This window comes from Parasteatoda tepidariorum, chromosome 10 (genome assembly GCF_982258835.1).
Source record: "Parasteatoda tepidariorum strain Cologne lab strain chromosome 10, Ptep-v5.0, whole genome shotgun sequence".
Taxonomy (NCBI): Eukaryota; Metazoa; Arthropoda; class Arachnida; order Araneae; family Theridiidae; genus Parasteatoda; species Parasteatoda tepidariorum.
Genome location: NC_141764.1, coordinates 1,898,931 through 1,922,447, shown reverse-complemented (window position 1 = coordinate 1,922,447; position 23,517 = coordinate 1,898,931). Strand labels below are relative to the sequence as shown.

Below are 23,517 nucleotides of genomic sequence, written 5' to 3'. Positions count from 1 at the left end.
ATATAATATATATATAATATATATATATATATATATATATATATATATATATATATATATATATATATATATATATATATATATATATATATATATATATATATATATATATATATATATATATATATATATATATATATATCCGGGGCGTAGAGGAAAGGGGTCACTACTCATGTTGTTGTTTACAATGATGTTCAAGGCCGGAACTGTTTCTAATTGCAGCCTAGATATAAGGATGATCACGTGACTGAAATACTGACGATAAACAAGAGAGAGCGATATTTAATGCGAATGTCAGTGGGCGGCTTCTTCCCAAAATAACACTCTTTTCAATGAATGTAATCAATAATCACATTTGACAAAAAGTATTTCTCTTTTTAAATAATTAAAAGATCTTCTCCTTCGTTTTTAGCACTGGAATCTAAATAATTTTATTTTCTATAGCAGTAATGTGAGGATCACCTATTTAGAAAAATTTATAAACAATCAATAGTAAATCATTTACTTTTTGTGTTGTGAGAGGTCGCATATGATGGTTTATATATATATATATATATATATATATATTATACATAAGTTCAAAATATAGAGAAAACAAGGAAAAAGTTACAGAACAATGAAAGAAGGGAAAAAATAATAATAATAAAATAAAAATAACAAGAAAGCTATAATCTTTAATATAAATAAAAGATATAATTTTCATTTTCCGGATTTTTTAAAATTTTTGTCCTTTTTTCCATTTTTTTCTCTCCTTTCCGCTTTCTTGTTATTCTTATTATTATTATTTTTTCCCCTTCCTTCATTGTTCTGTAATTTTCCCTACTTTTCTCTACATTTTGAACTTATTTTATGAGTTCTATTTACTTGCAGTTTATGCGCAATAAATAAAACTTATTATTTTCTTAATTTTCTTCGTGTTTTTTGCATTTATATATATATATATATATATATATATATATATATATATATATATATATATATATATATATATATATATATATATATATATATATATATATATATATATATATATGTATATATATATATATATATATATACATATATATATACATATATATATATATATATATATATATATATATATATATATATATATATATATATATATAGCATTTTTAATGTAAATAAATTTAAAAAATTTATAATCGATAACCGTCGCTAAACATCAGACCGAAATTTCAGTTTACAGCTATCAATGTTCAACTCCGTAACCTTGTCAGTTTGAACCCAGTCCAGAAGACAAGGGAACTCCTGGATCAAGTAGTGGGAGAAATTTGCCTTCTTGGAGGACTTTTTGATGGAACTAACACGCATTTGCGCTATATGGAGAGGAAAACCACGAAACCTTCCACTGTTGGCCTGACGGCAAGGGGACTGTAACCCATGATCCGTCTCCCACAGAGGATATTTCACGCTGGATGAGGAATTCGTATGGAGCAGCGATTGTTGGGATTCGAACTCGGTTCTCCCATCAACGGAATTTCCATGAATGTTGTGAAATGCTCTTCTTACTTTTGAATTTTTTTTATACCTTTGTACACAACCCAGATATCAAAGTAACTTGTAATTTAAATACAGGAGTAAAATTATTTTGAAAGACTGAATGAAAATAATTCGAATCATGGTTTCTTATGTTGGTCACCATGAAAAATATAATGGTTCATGATGGTTATCATCAAGATTCTGTGGGTCCATCAATGGATAACCATCAAAAATTTCAACTCATTGTTTCAATTGTTGATCAACTCATCAACTCATTGAAATCAATTGTTTCGAATGATTGGGGCACGCAGAGTGCGTACCACACCGTGCCATCCTCCCAGCCAGTACCGTCTTTACGCATGGCCACATCCGGGCAGGCCTCAAGTACTCAGGGGGCCCTTCGCAATCTAACTTCTTATTGTGTTAAAAAACTAAGAATAAACATTTATTAGCTAGTTGTAGTTGTAGTTCATTTACGTCGCACTAGAGCTGCACAATGGGCTATTGGTGACGGTCTGGGAAACATCCCTGAGGATGATCCGAAGACATGCCATCACAATTTTGATCCTCTGCAGAGGGGATGAACATTTATTAGCATTATTTAATTTTAAAAATTAGTATATTCTATGGTATAAATTATCTTTATTTTTTTCTCTATAAACAGTGATAGATTATCATGCAAATAACTCTGAAAATCATACTGTTTCTAAATATGCTTGACCATCACCCACTCTGTTTTGTATTTATAATGAGTTAAATAAAGTAATAAAATTGAAAGAGTTCAGAATGACACATGGGTGAACAACTGGTTATGTCTGTTTTGCATTGAAAGATGTTTTAATAACTGTCTTATAAATAATTTGACGAAATAATTCATACCTTTTGAAATTATTTTTATTTGTAATAACCCAATGTTTTCTTAAATTTAATTAGCTTCTTGGTTTTGAAAATTGTTTTATTGTTTGAGGATTACAAATGGTTAGCCTTTTTAAATTTTTTTAAAAATATATTCTGCACATAGGGGTTCTGAATTAAAAGTTCGCATTTTAATGTAGGACCACACCTTTAAAAATGCTTTATTTTATGTGCATTGAGTTTTTGGGGGTAATAAATAGATGTAAAATTATTAAATATCTTAAAAATGCTTTATTTTATGCATGTGAAGTTTAAACAGTATGCTATGGGGGCGTAAAACGACCGGGGGCCCTTCCTGCTGTTAAGCCTACCCTGCCTCCAGCAATGAGCCATAGACTTGTTTTTACGGAGTCTGAATGCCATTTTATTGTAAAATGGGTTGAATCTCTTGTTTTCTTTGGACTCAGATCTGACCTGGGTTGCACCAGCAGAAAACCTTTACATCAAAATGAGTTTTTGCAAAGACTGAGAACTTGCTGTCAGACCTGAGACCGGGTCAAACTTCTTCAACTCAAATTTGCAAAAAAAAAATGTTCGTCCATCTAACTAAAATATTTTTGGGAAAAAAGACTGCTTCTACGATGGACCATGTAAAGTTGTTGAGTGATCAGTGAATACTCTGGATATTCATTGAGAAACATCAGTTATCAGTAGGGCGGATTAAGCTTACGCGGGGCCCTAGGCCATTCAAATTTTTTTCTCGTATATTTTTTAATTTTTTCAAATATAAAAGTATTTATAGATCTTTTCATTTAAGAAAGCATATTTAAAATAAAAATAAATAATAATAAATTGAATTTTACTTCATTTTATGAAGTTAGAACTAAAAAATAATCATAACATTTTGAAAAAATTTGAAAAGTCGTTGTCTTTCTTAATTTTTTAAAATTTATTTTCGAAAAATCCATTTCAAGGGGGCCCCAGGCCATGGCCTATTCTGGTCTAATGGGTAATATGGCCCTGGTTATCAGTGTCGACCGATTCAATCTCAAAGACGTTGAGCCAATCGTGACAGCTCCAATCACCCCACCTACACTATGTGACCAAATGTACCCCGAATGTTGGAAGCATAATGGTGTAAGGGTGTATCACGTGGTTTATCCTAGGTCCGTTAGTTTCAGTGTTTGGAAACATGAACTCTCAGATGTATGTGGACAATGCTGCACTTTTCCATTCACACATTGAGGCTTCCATAGACGTGGTTTTCACTTTCGATAAACGTTTTAAACGGACCTAGGATAAACCTGACATCCGGGATTATTTTTGGCCAGATAGTGTAGTATTTTCCACATTCACTTTTAAAGTCAAATGCTGCTCTAGATGCTATCCTCAAGCAATATTCGGAAGTATCTTTGCTTTAGCTCGTCTTGGAATAATTCTTAGATGTCTTCGCGATAAGTTTATTTAAATATTCCCAAATAAGCATTTCGAAAAGAATGTCGTTGATACTACTGAATGACTGTTAAATGGTAATTCGTTTGCATGTAACAAGCAAAACATTGGTGTTTTCTTCCGCCTCCTTATCTATGGCAACACTTCGTATGATTTCAACATAGATATGTTTATAACATTAGCATGGTCATACTGATCGATGATTCCTAATAGATCACCGAAATCACTGGATGCGGATGGCTGACCACTTGGATAAGTCTGCGAAGTCACCGGAGACCACGGAATCACGTGCCAGGGGGATCACGATCAAATTTAATAGATTATGAGACGCAGCCCTTTCTAAGATTACAATTTTTACTCAATATTTGAGTAGTGAAATTCAGATTTAAAAAAATGGATAATTTTATAGCGTGTAAATTTAAAAAATAAATAAATAAATGTCTCTATTTGAAGCGAGCTTTAATATTTCCTTGGTGAAAACTGATACCAAATTATCCCTTTACTCTTCCCCTTCCCCCCTAGAGGAATTATACGTCCCTATTACTGACCTATAGGAAGATTCTTGGTTTTAAATGCCACAGCAAACAGACCATTAAATTTGAAAGAAAAAAAAAAGAAACAATGAAGAATAGGAAAAAATATACCGATAAATGAGTGAGGAATAATTTGCTGGTGAACAATGTATTCTTTTTTTAATTTTAAAAAGATTTGAATTATATAGTTAAAATTGCCAAATTCGAATTCTTCATTGTCATTTTTAAAGGTTCAGATAATGTGGACCAGGTAAATACTAATATATATATATATATATATATATATATATATATATATATATATATATATACAGTGGCGTACGCAGAATTTTTTCAAGGGGGGTGTTCATAATTTTCTGAAACTACTAAAAGAAATTCGAGTCTGTAATAAAGCACTATTATTTCCCTAATTTAGACAGCTAGACAATTTTGACTTTTTATTTAGACAACATTGTTTGGTTAAATTTTGATTTGATTTTTTAAGTTTAAGAACATAATGTAATATCTTCTGAAAAAAGTCCAATGTCATATGGGTGGGAAGTAACACTTTGAGGGCCACTTTCACATTCATCAGATTTTGTTATGCTAGAAACGTTTTCTTCAACGGAAGTATCACATTTCTTTACAACAGAAAAACTTACATTGATACTAGATGCTGTCACCTCACTAACTTCAGGTCGTGATTTTTTCTCAAAATAATTAAAAATTGTTAAATTCTTAAGTTTTGACATCCTAAAGATCCAAGAACAGTAAATATATATATTGGCACAAAAATAATTGCTATGCTCAAGGCCGGCGCGTACGCGGGGACCTAGGCCATTCAAATTTTTGGGGCCCTTCGATTAAGTTGTTTTTCTCGTATATTTTTTATTTATTCAAATATAAAAGTATTTATACATCTTTTCATTTCAGAAAGCATGTTTAAAATTAAAATAAATATTAATAAATTGAATTTTACTTTATTTTGTTAAATTGGAACTAAATTTTAATCATAACATTTTGAAAAAATTTTAATATATATTTAAAATAGATTTTTTTTTTTAAAAAATCATTGTTTTTCTTAATTTTTTAAAATTTATTTTCAAAAAAATCCATTTTAAGGGGCCCCTAATTATTTGATATTACATCATCCACTGTACTCCGTTCCCCCTTTTATATAATTTTTCACCGCATCTCCAAAATTCTCGAATTGTCTCAAAGACGACAGAACGTCTAGGATTCCAGAATCATCGCGTAAAGACCTCACGAATGACAGCCAGTCTCGAAAACTATACTGGCAGGACAGAAAGGAACCAGTCCGTAACAGTATCACGTGAATTTGATTTCAAAAGTACAACCCTATTATAGTAAATGTTTTTTCAGTATTCTGAGAAATACCGTGAGAAAAAAAAAGTAGGCATAAGGCAGAAAAAAATATATTGTCTTAAAAAATAATAGCTCGCATAATTTCTACTAAAATTTTTATTTTTGCCATTTTGTCTGAGCTCAAGGGGGGTGTTTAAACCCCTAAACCCCTCCCTTGCATACGCCACTGTATATATATATATATATATATATATGGATAGATAGATTAAAAATGCTTTAAATATAATTTAATTTTAAAAAGAATATGCATTTCTAAAAATTTATATTCGTATTTTTCTTTAAAGTTTTCAATTCGAAAGGAACTTTAACCGAATTCTATAGCAAAGAAATGCATTTTCTAATTGGTTTTGCCAACATTCTGTAAAACTGGCCTGAATTTAAAATGGTAGCCTTTTCAACACTATTTAACTTTTTTTTTCTTTCTTTTCCTTTACTATAAAATACACTGTCGTCATTACAAGGAATAAATTTATTGTCTGCAGTTATTCTAGAAGAATTGCTGGTTGGAAAACATATTTTGAGGTGGTTAATATATATTTTCAAACTAGAGTACTAAGTAATACCCATTTCGCTAACGCTCACCCACCCCCATGATTTTATTTTATTATTTTATAACCTTTGTTGAACAGCCGAATCAAATTTTTTTTTGGTTTACGATTTTAGTGAATAATATATATATATATATATATATATATATATATATATATATATATATATATATATATATATATATATATATATATATATATATATATATATATATATATATATATATATATATATATATATATATATATCGGGAGGGAGTGAAGTGGTCACTGTTCACATATGCTGCTTCAGAGAGCAAAGGAAACTTACTTCTGTTGCGTAAAGGAATATTCTAAGAATATTGAGTAATCTATTGTTTGTGAAAAAAATGTCGGACTTACTTTGTCATTTGCCATCATTTCTCTCGGAGTGAAAACTCTTATCCAAAACACATTTTTCAAAAATAACTCACGCTGCGCAATTCTCCTCTCTCTAATGAGAGAGTTAAAAGAGGTTGATCTCAAGACGTTTTTTTCCCCCTACTCACTTCACCAATTATCCCTACGAAATTCCCTCTCACCTTGACAATGAACGACTTTTTTCATTCTGGCACTTTATCTATCGCACAGTGACGATTGAGAAACGGAATCGATGCCAAAAATCTCAAAACAGGAGTCATCCTGTTACTTTTTTTAAAAAATTATTTAAACCAAAGTTTATTTATTTAGGAAAAAAAAAATTCCATAAATCTACAAGTCTATTGAGTTGAAATTGGGGTGGGTGAGCGTTAGCGAAATAGGGATTACTTAGTCCTCTAGTTTAATTATATATATATAACAGCTCAAGATATGTTTTTAATCACCAATTCTTCCAGAGTAACTGCAGACGGTAAATTTATTCTATGCAATGACAGTGTATTTTATAGTGAAAACAAAAAAGAAGAAAAAAACATTATATAGTGTTAGAAAAGGCTACCATTTTAAAGTCAGGCCAGTTTTACATAATGTTGCCCACCTTTAGAAAACGCATTTCTTTGCTGTAGAATTCGGTTAAAATTCATTTCGATTTCCACAGAATCAATACGAATATAATTTTTCAAAAATGCATATTCTTTTTAAAATTTCTTAAATGTATTTCTATCAAAATAAATATATTTTGTTTATTTTTTCCATTCGCAGTTTGAAAAAATTAATTTCTTAAGAAGATCAAAATATTAAGTAAACAATGAATTATCCACGGTTATAAAATATATTTCGGGAAAAAAATTGTAAATGCTAAAAAAAACTTTTTTTCCTATTAGCATCGATCAATTTATTTAATTTTCTTTATTTCTTTCCTCAACATTGATGCAACCTATTTATCGTTACATAGGCGTTGCATGGGACCACGGAAACCACGAAAAATTCCCTCGGTCAGCCTGACTGCAAGGGGACTCTAACCCATGATCCGTCGAGCACTAAAGATATTTTTCTTGAGCACTATGGTCTGTGAGAACCGAGTTTTGTATCAATCAGCCATCGCTGGGATTTGAAGCTGGGTAACCTCATTGGGGCACTCTATCCTCTAATCCATCGCGGCATCGACACAATCATTTCGCCTATGCGACAGAAGGAAGAAAAAGAAAAGATATAGAAGGAATGATAAGCATCGCTCCATATCTATTTCAGATATGGGGAAACGCTGAAGAGTCGAAACTTTTAGAAAAAAGGGGGGACAACACGTTAGATAGACTTAGTTGCAGTTATTTTAAAAGTAAATTAAATTTAACAACCATGAATAAAAATGAAAGCATTAAATTTGATATAAAATATCCATTAATGGTTAAATAAATTTTAAATTAATTATATTTATATTATTAAGCCGTGTTAATATTCCATTTATTACATTCATTTATTACTCAAGACAAAATGTTAGTTTGTTAGGTGGGTGGTAAATTCGCAATTTTGACATTTCTGTATTTTCTTTATTCTTTTGGTTTATTTTATAGTTAACGTCAGAAATTGCTTCAAATTTTATGTCAATAATTCTCTTTTTTTTTGTCGAAGCACACTTTTAACTATTTCGAAATTTAACGGCACACAAAGAAAAATAAGTTTTAAAAGTTGTTTATTTACCTATAATAATACACTGTGTAAAATAGTTTGTGATAATAATTTTGTATATGAAATAAAGTAAAATTCACTACAAAAACACGTTTATTAAAGGATTAATTAGTTAACTGTTATTTTTCTTTTTCTATTTATTAATTGTTAGCTTCTTTTTATAGTTATTGTTTTTAAACTTTACTCGTAGCATGAAAAGCATTATAATATTTAGTGTATCATTTCTAAAATTTTGCGGCACACTTTAACAATTAGAGGCACACAAAAGTGGCGCGGCACAATGTTTGAAAATCGCTGGTGAAATCCTCATACATTCCTGTATCGTTACGAGAGAAATCGATTCGAGGAATCATAATAGATTTCATAATATTGTTATGCTCTTCTAACAGCAAAATTTTTCTTCTATTGTTGGATGCATTTTTTCTGATGAACGGTGTGTTAAATCAGCTGGAGGAAAATTAGTCACTGAGTTTGAAATTAATTCTTTTCATTATTTTAGCCAGGGAATTTTTTTTAGATGAATGACTCATTTTACATTTTAAGCAATGGTTTGTCCTTAACGTTCAATTTTTCCATTAGTTTCTGGTCTATGGGCTGTAGTTAATAATTGTTTAATTTTACAATGTTTGAATTTTTTCTTTTTAAGAGCGAAGAAGTAATGACCTCTTTTCGATAAATCAAAATACTTTTAAGAGTTAATATAGGTTTTTGTCGTTACTGATTTAGATTCAAGAGACCACATATATCGAGTGTAATGAACAATTATATAAGATAAAAGATTTTTAGTGGAATTATAATAATTAAAACTACCTACACTGTCCACTGCAATTATTTCAAAAGGTTTGTCATCTGGAGAGGACATGGTTTGTCGAAGGTTGCCTGAAGTAAATCATATCGCTTTTTGCCAAGAATAATAACAATGTTCATTAAAATTTATAATATCTGAAGTAAAACAGGAGAAATCAAAAGAAATGGAGCGAATACAAACAAAACTACTATTTAATGAAAAATAATTTATCCTTAAGATTAACACAGAATGTAGATGGAACATTTCTATGCGCAAGGAATACTGCGCATGCGCGAGTTCAAAAGTGGAAATGGCGAAGCATTCTGCTTGTAACAAATGTCATTCTATAAACACAGTGCCGAGAAGACAATGATTTTTATCGATAAGATTAACATAGAATATAAATGGAACTTCAAAATTTTTTTACTCTAGAATTTCTTAACTCAAAATTTCATTCTTTTCTTAGCTGTAGGTGAAGCGGAATCCTGTGCATGCGCGAATTCATTACAGAGAAAATGGCGAGTCCTCTGCATGTTTAACAGTTGTCATTCTGTCATTCACAGTGCAGAGAAGACAGCGTCACAATCAATAAGTAACAACATGCGCAGATGTCATATAGGATTGTTGTGCAAAAGGTGACTGCACAAATGCTTCAGAATGAAATGAACCAAGTGTGACCCAGGGAAGTCACATAGAAAATCTGTGATGCATGATACAAAATGTTGAAGTTCCTTCGGCATTCTGTGTAAAACCTTTTTCATTAAATAGCTTTAACAGTTTGTTATCGCTCTATTCATTATGAATGACCCTGTATTTTACCAATAATAAACAAGAGTAAGTAAATTAATTGTTTTTCGAACCCTAAAATAACCGAATGTTTTAAGAATAATTTCAAGTAATTTAAGAAAATAGAACAACAGTTTTGGTAAAACTCTTTTTACGTAAGCATAAAACATTATTAATTTCAATAAAATTTCCAATTAAATTATCATTTCGTTGGGCTTCGCGAATTTCGTCTAATTGCAAAACATGTGAAAAATGGCTAACATTACTTCAATCAATATTATTATCGTGTTCAATAGTGTCAGGAATATCTCGAGATAACATGTCGGCTTCAAAGTTTAAGATGCCTTTTGTGTATTATTATACATACTTAATTGTAAAGACCAGCGGAACATCCTAGCTTTTAGATTTTTTTACATTTTTTAGCCGCATGGTAAATTTATTGCCAAATAAATAATGATGAAATTTGTTTAATGCATCAACAATAGCGAGGCATTCCAATTCTGTGATTTTTCATAATTTTTCTCATAGTTCATGAACACTAAGTTGCCTAAGGAAGTCATTTTGACAGCTTTTAATTTCAATTAGGAAAACAATGATATATATAACGACACAATTTCTTAGAATTTTGTATAACATAAAATGTTTTTTATTGTTAATATTTACTAATAACTTGTTATATAATTGTAAATATTATAAAAAATATTAAAAAATATTTTTAAAGTAATTTCTTTACACATTATTTTTTTTTTACAATCCAGTCATTTTGACTGCTTTTGAGCAATATACTATATATACTAAGTTTCAGTCTTTCTAGTGTTAAAGAACGAGACTGAAATGCTATTGTGTGTGTCAGACACCCGAAACATCTGGCTGTTTCAAAATTGCTCCAACACCACTTTTGCGTCCACAAAAATATGACATTGTTATTTAGGTAGGTACTTAATTAACGTCGCACTAGAGCTGCACTATGGGCTATTGGCGACGGTCTGGGAAAAATCCTTGTAGATGATCCGAAGGCATGCCATCGCCACTTTTTATCCTCAGAGGGGATGGCTCCCCTGCTTTGGTAGCACGACAGCCTGCGCGCGAAGTGGAGCACTTTACTGTAGAGCAGTTTAACGAGGACCGATACCGCGCACCCTCGCTCCCTACGCAGGCTGATCAAAGGGGTCACCCACCCTCTTACTGACTGTAGCCAGTGATGCTTAACTTTCAGTATTCTACTGGGAGCCGTGTCTTTTCGATGCCGGACTGTAATTCAGGATTATATATTTTAAAAACAGGTTTACAAATTAAAGAATTATTCATGATTTCGAGTGCTTCTTGACATTTGGGAGTCAAATGTCAAGTTGTATCTTTTTTCAAGAGGTTCTTTAAAGGTGCTCTAATTTTGTCATAATTATTTATAAATTTAATATTCACATTTATTGAACTTAAAAAACGTTGAAAAGATTTAACAATAGTTGCAGGTTTAATTGCTTTCAATGTTAACAGGAAATACTCCTGTAATGGTTCGACACACGCTCCCTTTTGCAGATTTAATCGTGTGAGCTGATGAAGTGATTATATCGTTTCATTTTTCCCCCGGCTATTTATGATATATATATATATTTAAAAAAAATTTAAATATTTTTTTATTAAAAATTATTAATTTAATATTTCTTTCAAATATGAAATATTAAATGTGAAATATTAAAATATTTATTTTAAATATGAAATATTAAATGTGAAATATTAAAATATTTATTTTCATTAATCTGTATTATTTTCCATATTTTCTCTATATTTTTAATCTTTTTCTCTTTATTTTTAATTTATAATCTGTTTTTTTTTTCCGTTGAAAACCCATCCGCTTTAGTTCTGGATATCTCGTATATTTTCTCGAAAAATAAATCACGTGACCTTTCATCTGAATTAAAACGAAATACTGAATCTGACAAAATATTTTTAAGCAATGAATTAAAATTTTACTTACTTTTTTAATTTAATATATATAACGTTTTTTTTTCTTCCTTTCTTTCTTTTTTTTTTGAAACCGTCACTTTTTAATCTTAATATCTGGCAACACTGCAACATTTCAGAGAATTATCCATTCGTTTGAAATCAAAGAGAATAATATAAATCATTCATTCAATTGACGTAAATGACGTAGTGAAGGGTGTGTAATGGAAAGAAGCGACGTCATTCAGGAAACAAATAAAATCAGGTCAAAGATCAGATATCACCCAAGAAAGTTCCTTAAATGCGTCAACAGTTTTATTTTTTTTTCTCACTTTTTTTTATAATTTAAATTTTGTTTCGTAGCTGTTCGATTATGTTTACTGAAAAAATTGTCAGATGCTATTAGGAAATTTTTTGTCATTTGGCAGTCGAATGTATTGATATAGAAAGTATTGTTTCAAAATTTACTAAAAAGGAACTTTATAGCTTAATATATATATATATATATATATATATATATATATATATATATATATATATATATATATATATATATATATATATATATATATATGCACAAAAAGGAAGAAAAGTAAGAAAAACAATAAGTCTTATTTACTGCGCATAGGCTGCAAGTAAATAGAACTCAATAAGTCAAAATGTAGCTTCAAAATAAGTTCAAAGAAAACATGGAAAAATTACAGAACAATGTAAAAAGGGAAAAAGAAAAATAATAAAAATCCGAAAAAAAGGAAAATAAAATAAAATTCTGGATTTTTTTTACTGCACCTCACACTATTGTATTGATATATATTTTGCTTTGACTTTATCGATACAATATTAGAAAGTACTCTTTTTTGCGGATATAATCGTGTGAGCTGATAAAAAGATTATATACTTTATTTTCTGGATTTTTATAATTTTTCATTATTATTATTTTTCTTTTTCCCTTTCTTCATTGTTCTGTAATTTTTCCATGTATTCTCTAGATTTTGAATGATATGACTCTATAAAGATCCATGGTTGGCGATTTTTCGAAAGATAACATAGCCAAGAACAAAGTCCCATAATCAATATTAAATTTGAAAATAATTTGTCGAACGCGAATCGTCAGAAAGGCTGTGAGAATTAATATAACCCTGTAACTGAAACACTTTTTTGGTAGGAAATAAAAGAGTTATAAATATATTTAGTCGCGACAGAGTGAATTAATAAGTCTTTCATTAGTATTGAAATAAAAAGTTAGCCGTTACATTTATTGTTTAGAAAAGAATAAAATATTTTATATTCGCTTTTTATGAAATGTAATAAAAATTAAGTAATGGGGTTTAACTTAATTAAAATTCGATTCAGAATGATTAATATAAAATAAATTTAAGAAATTTTAAAAGCTAGGAAATATGTAACAATGGTATCCGAAGGTGCAGGAAAAAATAACTACAGCAGAGAACCGATTATCCGGAACGATCGGGACTATCGTTATTCCGAATAACTGATTTTTCCGGTTTTCTGAATCGCTACAAAAAGCAGTTTTTTTAGTGTTAAACCCAACTAAAAAAAAATATATATATCTGGAAATAATCTTAAAAATAAGAAAAAACGATGAGGTAATACACTAATGTTTATTTCTGAAATGATGGTAAGGTAAACATCTTTCAAAAAAGAAAGAAAAATCCTAAAATCTTATGAGGAAAAAAAATTTTTTTTTTTTAAAATTGCGCGAAAATTTATCGAATTTCGTTCCGGTTTTTTGGTTTTCTGTTTTCCGGTTCTGTACTGTATAAGAACTTTAGTTTTAGTTAGGGGGCCTTTGAAAAGAAGGGTTAAATCAAGGAAAATAAACATATTTATGTAAATAAATGCACTCTAAAAACGTCTCACTCAAGTATAAAATTTTATTATTGTTACTGTATTACTGTTTTTTACAAATAAGGTATAATTTCTTGCAACAACAGCGCATACAGTCAAACCTCGCTATAGTGAACATGGTTTATAGTAAACACCCGTATATAGTGAACGAAATGTTCATTCTTGTGCCTCGCTATACACATATTTTTTGTGGATAAAGTGAACTAAAATAAAGAGAAAATCTGATATTATGAACTTTTTTCTTCATTTTTTGGTTATTTTGAAATTTCTACATAAAACACATATACCGATTTTTAAAACCATCTATTGAGTGGGAATGTAGCCATAAGCATTTTTTTCTTCTTGTTTGTTTCTGTTATCTCAGTTTCTCATCCCTAAACTTTTTTTTGTACGCAAGACGAAGAGTTGTTTTGAATTTGAAATTGTTTGCAGTACGAATATAGTGAACTCCCGGTTATAGTGAACAGAAATTTCAGTCCCTAGAAGGTTCATTATACCGGGGTTTGACTGTATGCATAATTTCGTTACTTTCTTTCCTTATTTGATCATGACCTTTTAAATGTTTAAATTTATATTTTAACACATTTCTTTATTACTCGCATTATTCCAAATAAACATTTAAAGAAATTAAATTAAAAAAGAAATTTCTTTACTTTTAAATTCTTTTTTTATTTCACAAATTGTTGAAAATAAACGTATGATTTTAGTTTAAATCATACATGTAACAGTTAAATTATTATTAATACCTAGTTCAGGGCAGTCTTAAATGCAAGCTGGGCCCCCAGGCACAGAAATGTTTTGGGTTCCTATAACATATCATGCGGTTTGAAATTGAACTATTAAAGCTTTACATACATAAAATAAATCATTTTTAAGATTTGAAATATTTTTAACAAACGTAAACACATTTTTTATGACCCCCAAAACTCAATACTCATAAAATAAATAAATTTTTAATTATGCATAACTTAAAAAAAAAAAAAAAAAAAAAAAAAAGAAGATGCTAACCCATTGCAATCCTTAAATAATAAAATAAGTTTCAAAGCCAAGAAGCTAATTAAAATAATTAAATTTAAAAAGCATAAGGCATATTTTATATTTAGGTATTTATTTATTTTTTTAAAAATAATTTTAGATTCTTAAACTAGGAAGATCAATCTTGAGCAATAACTTGTAAAGATAGCCTGGTTAGCGAGGAGATCGCGTTCGTGTGAACGGCCAGCCTCTCCCTGTAGTAAATGATGCACATTAAATCTGTCGGGTCACACGGTCCTCCATACTTCTATAACAAATTATGTCTGGGGGTAATGAATTAAGAGGGATCGTTCTCTGATTCAGGTCAAAATTACGAACTGTGGATGACCGAATGGGTCCACTCTGTAAATGGGTGTGACAAAAGTAGAATTCTCGGCCAGAGGTGGCGCCATTGGAAAACAAGAGCGATCGTTTACCTTGCCTTATAACGCGTACGACAACGACAACAAGAGCAACTTAGAATGGTATCATCAGACATATTTCTTTAGCCTGCAAATTTAAAAGAAGACATTAAAAAGAGCAAAACTTACCGGTTGAAGTTGAATACCATTCATGTTACTGAAAATAAAATAAAAACGATTATATGAGGATAGGGAACAAATATTATGAGTAGTTTATATTACGTTTATAGAGTATATTTTGCATTGAGTATATTTTAAGAAAACAGAAAATCTTTAAAAAAAATAAAAAAATCTAAGGATCCCTGTGGCGCGTTTAAGGCCTCACATACCTTTTAATAGGTAAAAAATGAGAGAAAACGAGCAATTTTCAATCATCTGCCAATTTTATAATAATTATTCTAAAAATACCAAATTTTGAAATATGACACTATACATAGTCTACATTTTGAAAACAATGCAAATTTTTTTTTCAAAAATTAAGAAATTTCTTAATTAATTGAAATTTTAATTCAATAAAATTTTTCTGTTTTTATTTGCGCGCAAGCTTCTGGAAAAAGTTTACATAATATTTGCTTGATTTTTTTTGTGAGTATAGAAATATATGGTAAAACTAAAATGACGAAGAATGAACAAATAATTTTACTTTTTTCTCTATGCAAAAATTTTTTTAAAATTTATTAAAAAATTTTAACAAAAAAAATTGCTATTTCATTTTTTTAAATGTCAATACATTAATCCCACCTTCAAATGGCTTCGTTAATTTATAGAAACAGGTATTTGAGACCTGCTGTAAAAATTTTGTGCAATTCTAATCAATAGTTTTCGAGATATTGTGCGCGCAAGGTGTAAAAATAGCATTTTGAGATAAATGAGTTTAAACACAAAACAGGACATATTTTATTAAAGAAAATGTATGACTTATTTTTTCGATAACTTTTGATCTAATGTGAATTTTTTTATGCTTTTTTTTTTCAAAATTTTCAGAAAGATCCATAGAATAGAATAAAATATTATTAAAAAAATCAATTTTTTGATGTATTAAAAGGTATGTGAGGCCTTAAGCGAATATAAAAGAGCACTTTCGTCTTCAGCTGGCGTCAACGTGTGACAGTGGCTGATATTCCTGTCATGTATTAACGAGTCGTGGTGGCTCAGGAGGTAGAACGTTTGCCTTTCAACGAGGTGAATCGGGTTCAAATCCTAGCCTTGTCGGGTCGGTTCGAATTCCGCATCCGGCTTGCACCGAACACAGCGCTAACATAAAATATGCTCAGTGGTAGACTGATCATGGGTTAGAGCATAGCCACCGAGATTCAAGGCCTCTCAGTACATTTGTGACGTCATCCTCGAAAGTGTTAGCGAACCATAAGATGACACGGTATTCAGAATTGTATTAGGAGAAAACTATGATGAATAGTTCAAACTCTTGAGCGATGCTTTAGCTAATTTAATAGAGCTTAAATATTTTTATGTGGTAAATTTTTAGCTTTTTATTAGAATAAATTAATGTTATTTATCACATTATAACTCATTAAAATGAACATGTAGGACTGTTTGACGCTTTTCATGAAGCAACATTATGCGCATTTAATAATAAAAAATGATTTTATCATATTTTTTTCTTTTAATTTTAAATCTTGATTCATCGTAACTATTTTAAATATCAAAAGAATAAATCTTATTTAGGTGTATAATTTATTATTTTATAATATGTAATCAAATATTAGATTCAATCACACATTTGAAAATAAGAAAAGAGACATTTTAATAAGGAAACGAATACGAGATAAATAAAAATATGTTATACCATGGCAGAAAAGAGACAAATAAAAAAATTATATTTTTATTGGCACATTCATGACATTTTTATTTTAAAATAGGTTCTAAGGAATTATTTCAGAATCGTATGATATACACTTAAATTCCAAGTGGAAATAATCTAAACATATGCACTGAAATTATTTACAAATAAACAACGCATATAATATTAAAATAGGACAAAAGAATTTAGCTAGGTATATTAATTTTAAAGTAATAATAATAAATAATTTAGCAAAGTATTTCGATGCTTAAGATTGTAAAACTTTAAAATAGCATTTATTATTTTCAAAAATTAATATACCGTTTTTTATTTTTGTAGATTATTATAAAAAAGTGAAGTATTTTCAAATATTAAGTTTTTCTAACATATAAATTTATTGATGACAATCTTTCTTATAAAATTTGTAAAAAAAATATCCCAAAATGGAGATTCCTCTAGAAAATTATTAGTATAATATAGTATTACTAGGGGGCTCCACCCCCTGCTCGCTAACGCTCGCCAACCCCCGAGAATTGCTACGCAATCCTATGTGGTTCACGCCGTGAACCATGGCTCGCTGCGCTCGCTCGCCAATGAACACAATGTTCTAGCACAAAGACATAGTATATTATCATCAAAGACATAGTATTTTATCATCAAAGACGTAGTATTGTACTTATGTAGAAGAATTCTATCAATATTCTTATTGGCTTTTAAAAAAGTATATTAGCTATTTAGATTGTACATGGTGAAAAAATCAAAACATTAGCTAAATGAGAAACATATTAGCAAAATAAATTATCAAATATTGCAGTTACTCACCTAAATTCAACTAAATGTGTATAATAAATTAGTTAATGCTAGAAATTCTGAAAGTTTTAGAAAAAAATTTTATTATTTAAAAATATAAACTTTAAACCCTAACTTTTCCTTGTGAGATAATAACCCTCAAAAAGTCTTTCATTTTCAAGAACACAAAAATTTGTTTTATCGCCAAATGAAATATTTTTTGGTGATCAGCATTATTGAAATCAATTTCTATATTAATTAACATTTGTGATAAAGTACATAACATTTTAGAACAAAATAAGGATGTTTTACATACAATAAATTAAAATGCATGGCTGTTATCATTACCCAAGAAATACCATGTGGAGGTCGCCATGCTGCATTTCTAATCGGGGAGTTTTGATTTTGGCAGATATTACACTCTTCGACATCTACTGTTACATCTTGAACAGTTATTATTGCACTTGATCTCTGCAATCTACGTCTTCCATAACATTCCTCAACACTTTCTTGGGCTCTTCGAACACGTTTTCTTTCATTACGTTTAAAAGCCCTAGCAGCTTTACTAATATTCTGCATTTTAAAGCGTGTAAATTCAATGCATAAATAAACGCGAAATATAAAAAAATTCAATGCATTCAATGCAAACACTTAGACGTTTTTTAGACGTTTAGGTAGCTCCCAGTAGAAAAATATCAATTCAACAGCGGCCTTTTAAAGCATTCTCACTTCAATTAATTAATTAATTCCTAATTGAGTTTAAATGAAATATTATCATGTTTTTAGGGCATGAATCTGAATTGATCAACCTGATAATGCTCACTCTGGTTATTGTTTCCGTTTTTAAAAGCGCTATATGTTGAGCCACCTCATGTGACATTTGCCATGTGACATTTTTAGCAGCAATCATTGGTCGATTTTCTAACGTTGCCATTCGGGGAGTTGTAATGAGGTTTTTTTTTGGTGCCGTGTAAGAGAAATATATATATAGATCAGCATAATATTATGAGCAGAAATTGTTCAATAACTAAAAAAATTCATTCACTGTAAAAGACCAGAAAATATTGAATATTTTTTATGAACTACATTTGAAATTGTCTACAAGTTTTTTCTATCGTAATTTAAAAAATAAATAAAAAAAAAACTAGGATAGAAAAAACATTAAAGCATTTATTTAAATAATTTTTCCTGCTACTCAATAAGATACATCTCATTAATTAATATATTTTTTTATAAGATACATTTGAATGAATATGCATGCATGTGTATACTCTTATTTATTATTGTTTTAAAGTTTGTTTACATAAACTCTTCCAGATTTGCAAAATAAACATAAAAAGGGGAATAAAACAAGATTAGCACATTTAACCTGGAGCTAACTCAAAATTTATTCGTACGCATTCATAAGCATGAACAAGAGTTTCATTAATATTCATTTAAAATTATAACGTACAAAAATTAAAATGCCTAACAATGAATTAAATTCCTTTTTTATTAATATGATTTAATGCATCAGAGTTTTTGCTTTCAAGTATGAATATTTATGAAATTTTACTGATATGATCGGAGGAAGAAATAAGTTTCAATTTCGAATCAACATTGTTATTAATTTTTCTTTCTCTTAAAAATATAACTAGAGCTTTTTTTTACTAGTTTTTTTAAAAAATAAAAAGCCAACTATTAAATGATATCTGCTTATATATATTTAAACAAGACAAATGATGTTTAAATTTGTTTTATTTCACGTCTAAAAGTTTTGCAACAGTACGAATGCTTCGTTAGTTTTCTATTCTAATATTCGGTAACAGTAAACAGTACCTAAAACATAGTTATTCTTAAATGCAACTTCTTGAAAATCTTATTAAAAAGCTCATTATAAAGTCTGCAAAAAGAGAAATTCAGAACATAAAAGATAAATAACAGTTATTCGACTATTAACAATTAATTGATAACTGTCTCGTTAAAGGCAATTAATCCATTTTCGTTTCATTTCCTCACTTTTCGGAAACTTAATAACTGATACTTTAAGCCCATTTTTGTAGTTCCCTTTACATGTTGGAACTACACATGCACATGGCATTGTTAAAAGCTGTAAAATAATGCTATATATATATTTTCATAATGGTTAATAACGACATATCCGACGGGCAAACGAAGCTATTGTTCAATGAATGGTAAATATTTGAAACGACTACTAATGTTTCACTCAGTAGACTTGTAGTTTTGAACTCAATAAAGAAGACAAGGGAACTCCTGGATCTAGTATTGGGAGATTTTTTATTATTTGCTTTCAAGGAGGACTTTTTGATGGAACTGATCCGCATTTGCGTTACATGGAGAGGAAAACCACGAAAACAACCCACGGTTAGCCTAACCCATAATCCGTCCACCACTGAGGATATTTTATGTCAGCACAGTGGTCGGTGCGAGCAGGACCCACTATCGCTGGGATTCGAACCAGGTTCTTCTCATTGGAAGGCGAACGCTCTATCCCCATCACGGCTCAACCCCGATGATTGCTGTTTCGTGGCATAAATAAGTGTTCTTTCATAGATTTTTAGTTGAAATTATTCAACTAAAAATCTATGAAAGAACACTTATCTGCCCGCGTCCAAATATATCTCTTATGATACTATTAAGATTTATAAGCGAACATAAATCATTTTTTTACGTAATAATTTTTTTGAAATAACATTTAAAAGTAACAAATTCACAACTGTTTTTGCTTTACCGGAGGGATGCATATTGTAAAAGCAATTTTTGCATTCATCACTTTGTGCATCTAAATTATTGAACGAATATCTTTAAGTGTCATTCATAATAGCCGGAAAATAATAATTGCAAAACGACTCATAAGACTCAAACACCAATTTAAATAATTTTATCTTAAAACTGTAGCGAATAATTACTTTATTCTAACAAGGAAAAAAAATAAAAACAATCCTTTTAAACTTTTGATATTTAGAAAACAAGCAAAATCAAAAACGTCATAACAGTAGGGGAGAGTGGGGTCAATTGTAACATTTTTTACTTAACTATTTTTAACTAACAAAAAATCCAATATATTATTAATATTAATTGACAGACGAGTAAAGTAGACTATCCTCTACTAGAAAAAAAATAAATACCTGATTTTAAATATTATTATATTAGTTATTAACAATTTTTGACAGTCGTGCAATTGTTACAATTGTCCCCACTTACGGGGTCAATTGTAACAGTTCATAAATTTAACTAAAACATAGTTAATTATACATATTATCATAGTTGTGATATATTTTTTTATTGATCAAAATAGTAGTGATATTTTAGGAGTAAAAATAATAATGAGCAGAAACCTAAAGAGTTAAACTTTTAACTTTAAGGGGTTAAAAATTTTAATTTTTGCTGTGAAAGGTGACACATAAAATAATGCACATGCAACATAATATAAATGATATAGGAAACTATTGGTGGTTCTTAAAGAGTTAAGTAATGGTTTGTAAACATAAGATTATTTATTTTCAGCTGTTACAATCGTCCCTTTACTTATTGTTACAATTGTCCCCAAGACGCCATTTCAGCTTCGGTTGTAAAAAACAATGCTAGTTAATTAGCAAAACTAATCTTTTTTTTATTGAAATGTTAATTAAGGTGTCCACTTACACATTCGGTTACTAATTTTTATTTGTTTAAACAAAATTACTTTGTTACAATACAATATTCTAATACCAAAAAAAGTACTTGCGTGGCGTGAAAATATCTTTTGTGATGTAACTCTATCAAAAGTACATAAAAATGGTTGCCATCAGGGGTGCGCATGTAGATTTATTAAATACACCTTGTGCGCCACCTAGGAACCAAATCTAGAACCCGACACTCGAAATTTTTGCTCTGTTACAATCGTACCCTGTTACAATTGACCCCACTCTCCCCTACCCTTCAATTAGAGATATAAAAATATTTACAGGAAAACAACACCTTCATGACTTACAGCCAAATTATTAAGACGCACTCTAAGATTCTATGTAAAATCTTAATTATCAGTTGATACACTATACAGCTTTATTGTTTTTATGTGACTGTTTACACTAGTTTACGTTAGTGTATCCATTGGTTAAATGAGACTATATATAATATAAATTCGATGATTGGACAGTGATATATTGCATAAATATAGAGCATTTATTATATCAAACATTATAGTGTAATAATTAGACCAAATGATGAGACGCACTGTAGTCTTTTAATAATAACATGTTTTGCACGTGTTTTTAAGCAATATCTTTATACTCAAACACACGTTATGGGTTTTTATTTAGATTTTTTGTATACTTCCTATTTACATTTTCAACGTATTGCATTACAATGTTAACTAATTGATCCACGAACGTAAACAAGTGCAAACTGTTACTGTTTCTGTTGTTAATTTACGTCGCACTAGAGCTGCACAATGGGCTATTGGCGACGGTCTGGGAAGCATCCCGGAGGATGATCCGAAGACATGCCATCACAATTTTGATCCTCTGCGGAGGGGATGGCACCCCCGCTTCAGTAGCCCGACGACCTGCGCGCGAAGTCGAGCAGTTCACGGTAGCACAGTTTAACGAGGACCCATACCGCACACCCTCGGTCCCTACGCAGACTGATCCAAGTGGTCACCCACCCGCACACTGACAGCAGCCAGTGATGCTTGACTTCGGTGATCTGCTGGGAACAAGCAAGTGCTGACAGCCACGTCAAAACAATCATGTTGTGTAGCATTAAGATTTTACATAGAATCTTAGAGTGCGTATAATAATATGGTCTGTATACCAATTTTACACTGGACAATAAAAATGTATTCCGGACAATAAAAATGTATTGACAACAATGGAGAACTGCGACACAATTCCTATATAGTAAGAAACTAATGGTTGAAACTCGAGCATCATTTGATTGCTGCTTCGTCTATTTTTACAGGAGAGTGGTTCCAATAACATTCTATGCAGACTTTCTTTTATGCTTATTAAATTATTTTTTGACTCAGTAGTTGAGATTTCTGGAAAGTGTAATTATATTTAAAACAAATTAAGAATTCATTATTTACCTAATATTTTGGTGATTTTTAAGAAATTATTTGATTAAAATGGAAAGAGAATTTAAAATTATATATTTATTTTGATAGAAATACATTTAAATAAATTATGAAAATATGCATTTATAAAAAACTATATCAGTCATTTACTTTCGAAGTTTTCAATTCAAAATGAACTTCTATAGCGAAGCAATACCTCTTCTCGATACCTATTCTACAACAATTCTTTTTCGTGTTTACTTGACTGAAAGTAATAAATTCATCTTGTTTAATTCTACTTCATTCAGAACTGCGATTTCAACAACAGTCTAGCATAAAAGCTAATTTTAAACACTCATAAAACGGTGACAGAATTTCCTTCTTGAAATATTTTGAGAATTAATAGCATTCTTTTCTCTGATCCTCCTAATGTAAAGAGGAAGGTCGATCCATTCGTAGAATAAAATGTTCCAAAACAGATGAACATGGGAGACATTTTTTTTCCCATAATCCCCACCTCGAAATCGAATGGAAGTCACGAAAAGAAGAACTTACCTCTTTGTTTTTCTTTTTTTCGATAAAATAAAACGGGAAAAAAACAAAGTCGAGGGTCGGAATGGAACGCTTTAGAATTATTTAAAATCCGGAAATGGTATCATCCCTCCAATGATGGCCGTAGCGCCATATTGTTTTTCTCCCGGGATACCGCTAGATGGCGCTGTTTTATACTCTCCC

At 29.8% G+C, this 23,517-nt stretch overlaps 1 protein-coding gene across 2 annotated transcripts in view; it reads right to left on the bottom strand.

Moving 5' to 3' along the window:
* Nep3 (M13 family metallopeptidase neprilysin 3) overlaps positions 1-23,517 on the bottom strand; it is a 77,538-nt gene extending 54,021 nt beyond the window's left edge. The window contains exons 1-2 of one of the 2 annotated variants that reach the window (XM_087153381.1): positions 23,338-23,517; positions 15,287-15,314 (exon numbers count right to left, since the gene is read on the bottom strand). In XM_087153381.1, the coding sequence (XP_087009507.1) occupies positions 15,287-15,310 (24 nt within the window). In that variant the 5' untranslated portion in view covers positions 15,311-15,314; positions 23,338-23,517. Of the gene's footprint in view, positions 1-6,637; positions 6,785-15,286; positions 15,315-23,337 lie in introns of those variants that run through there. The other variant, XM_087153382.1, reaches the window with a different exon arrangement.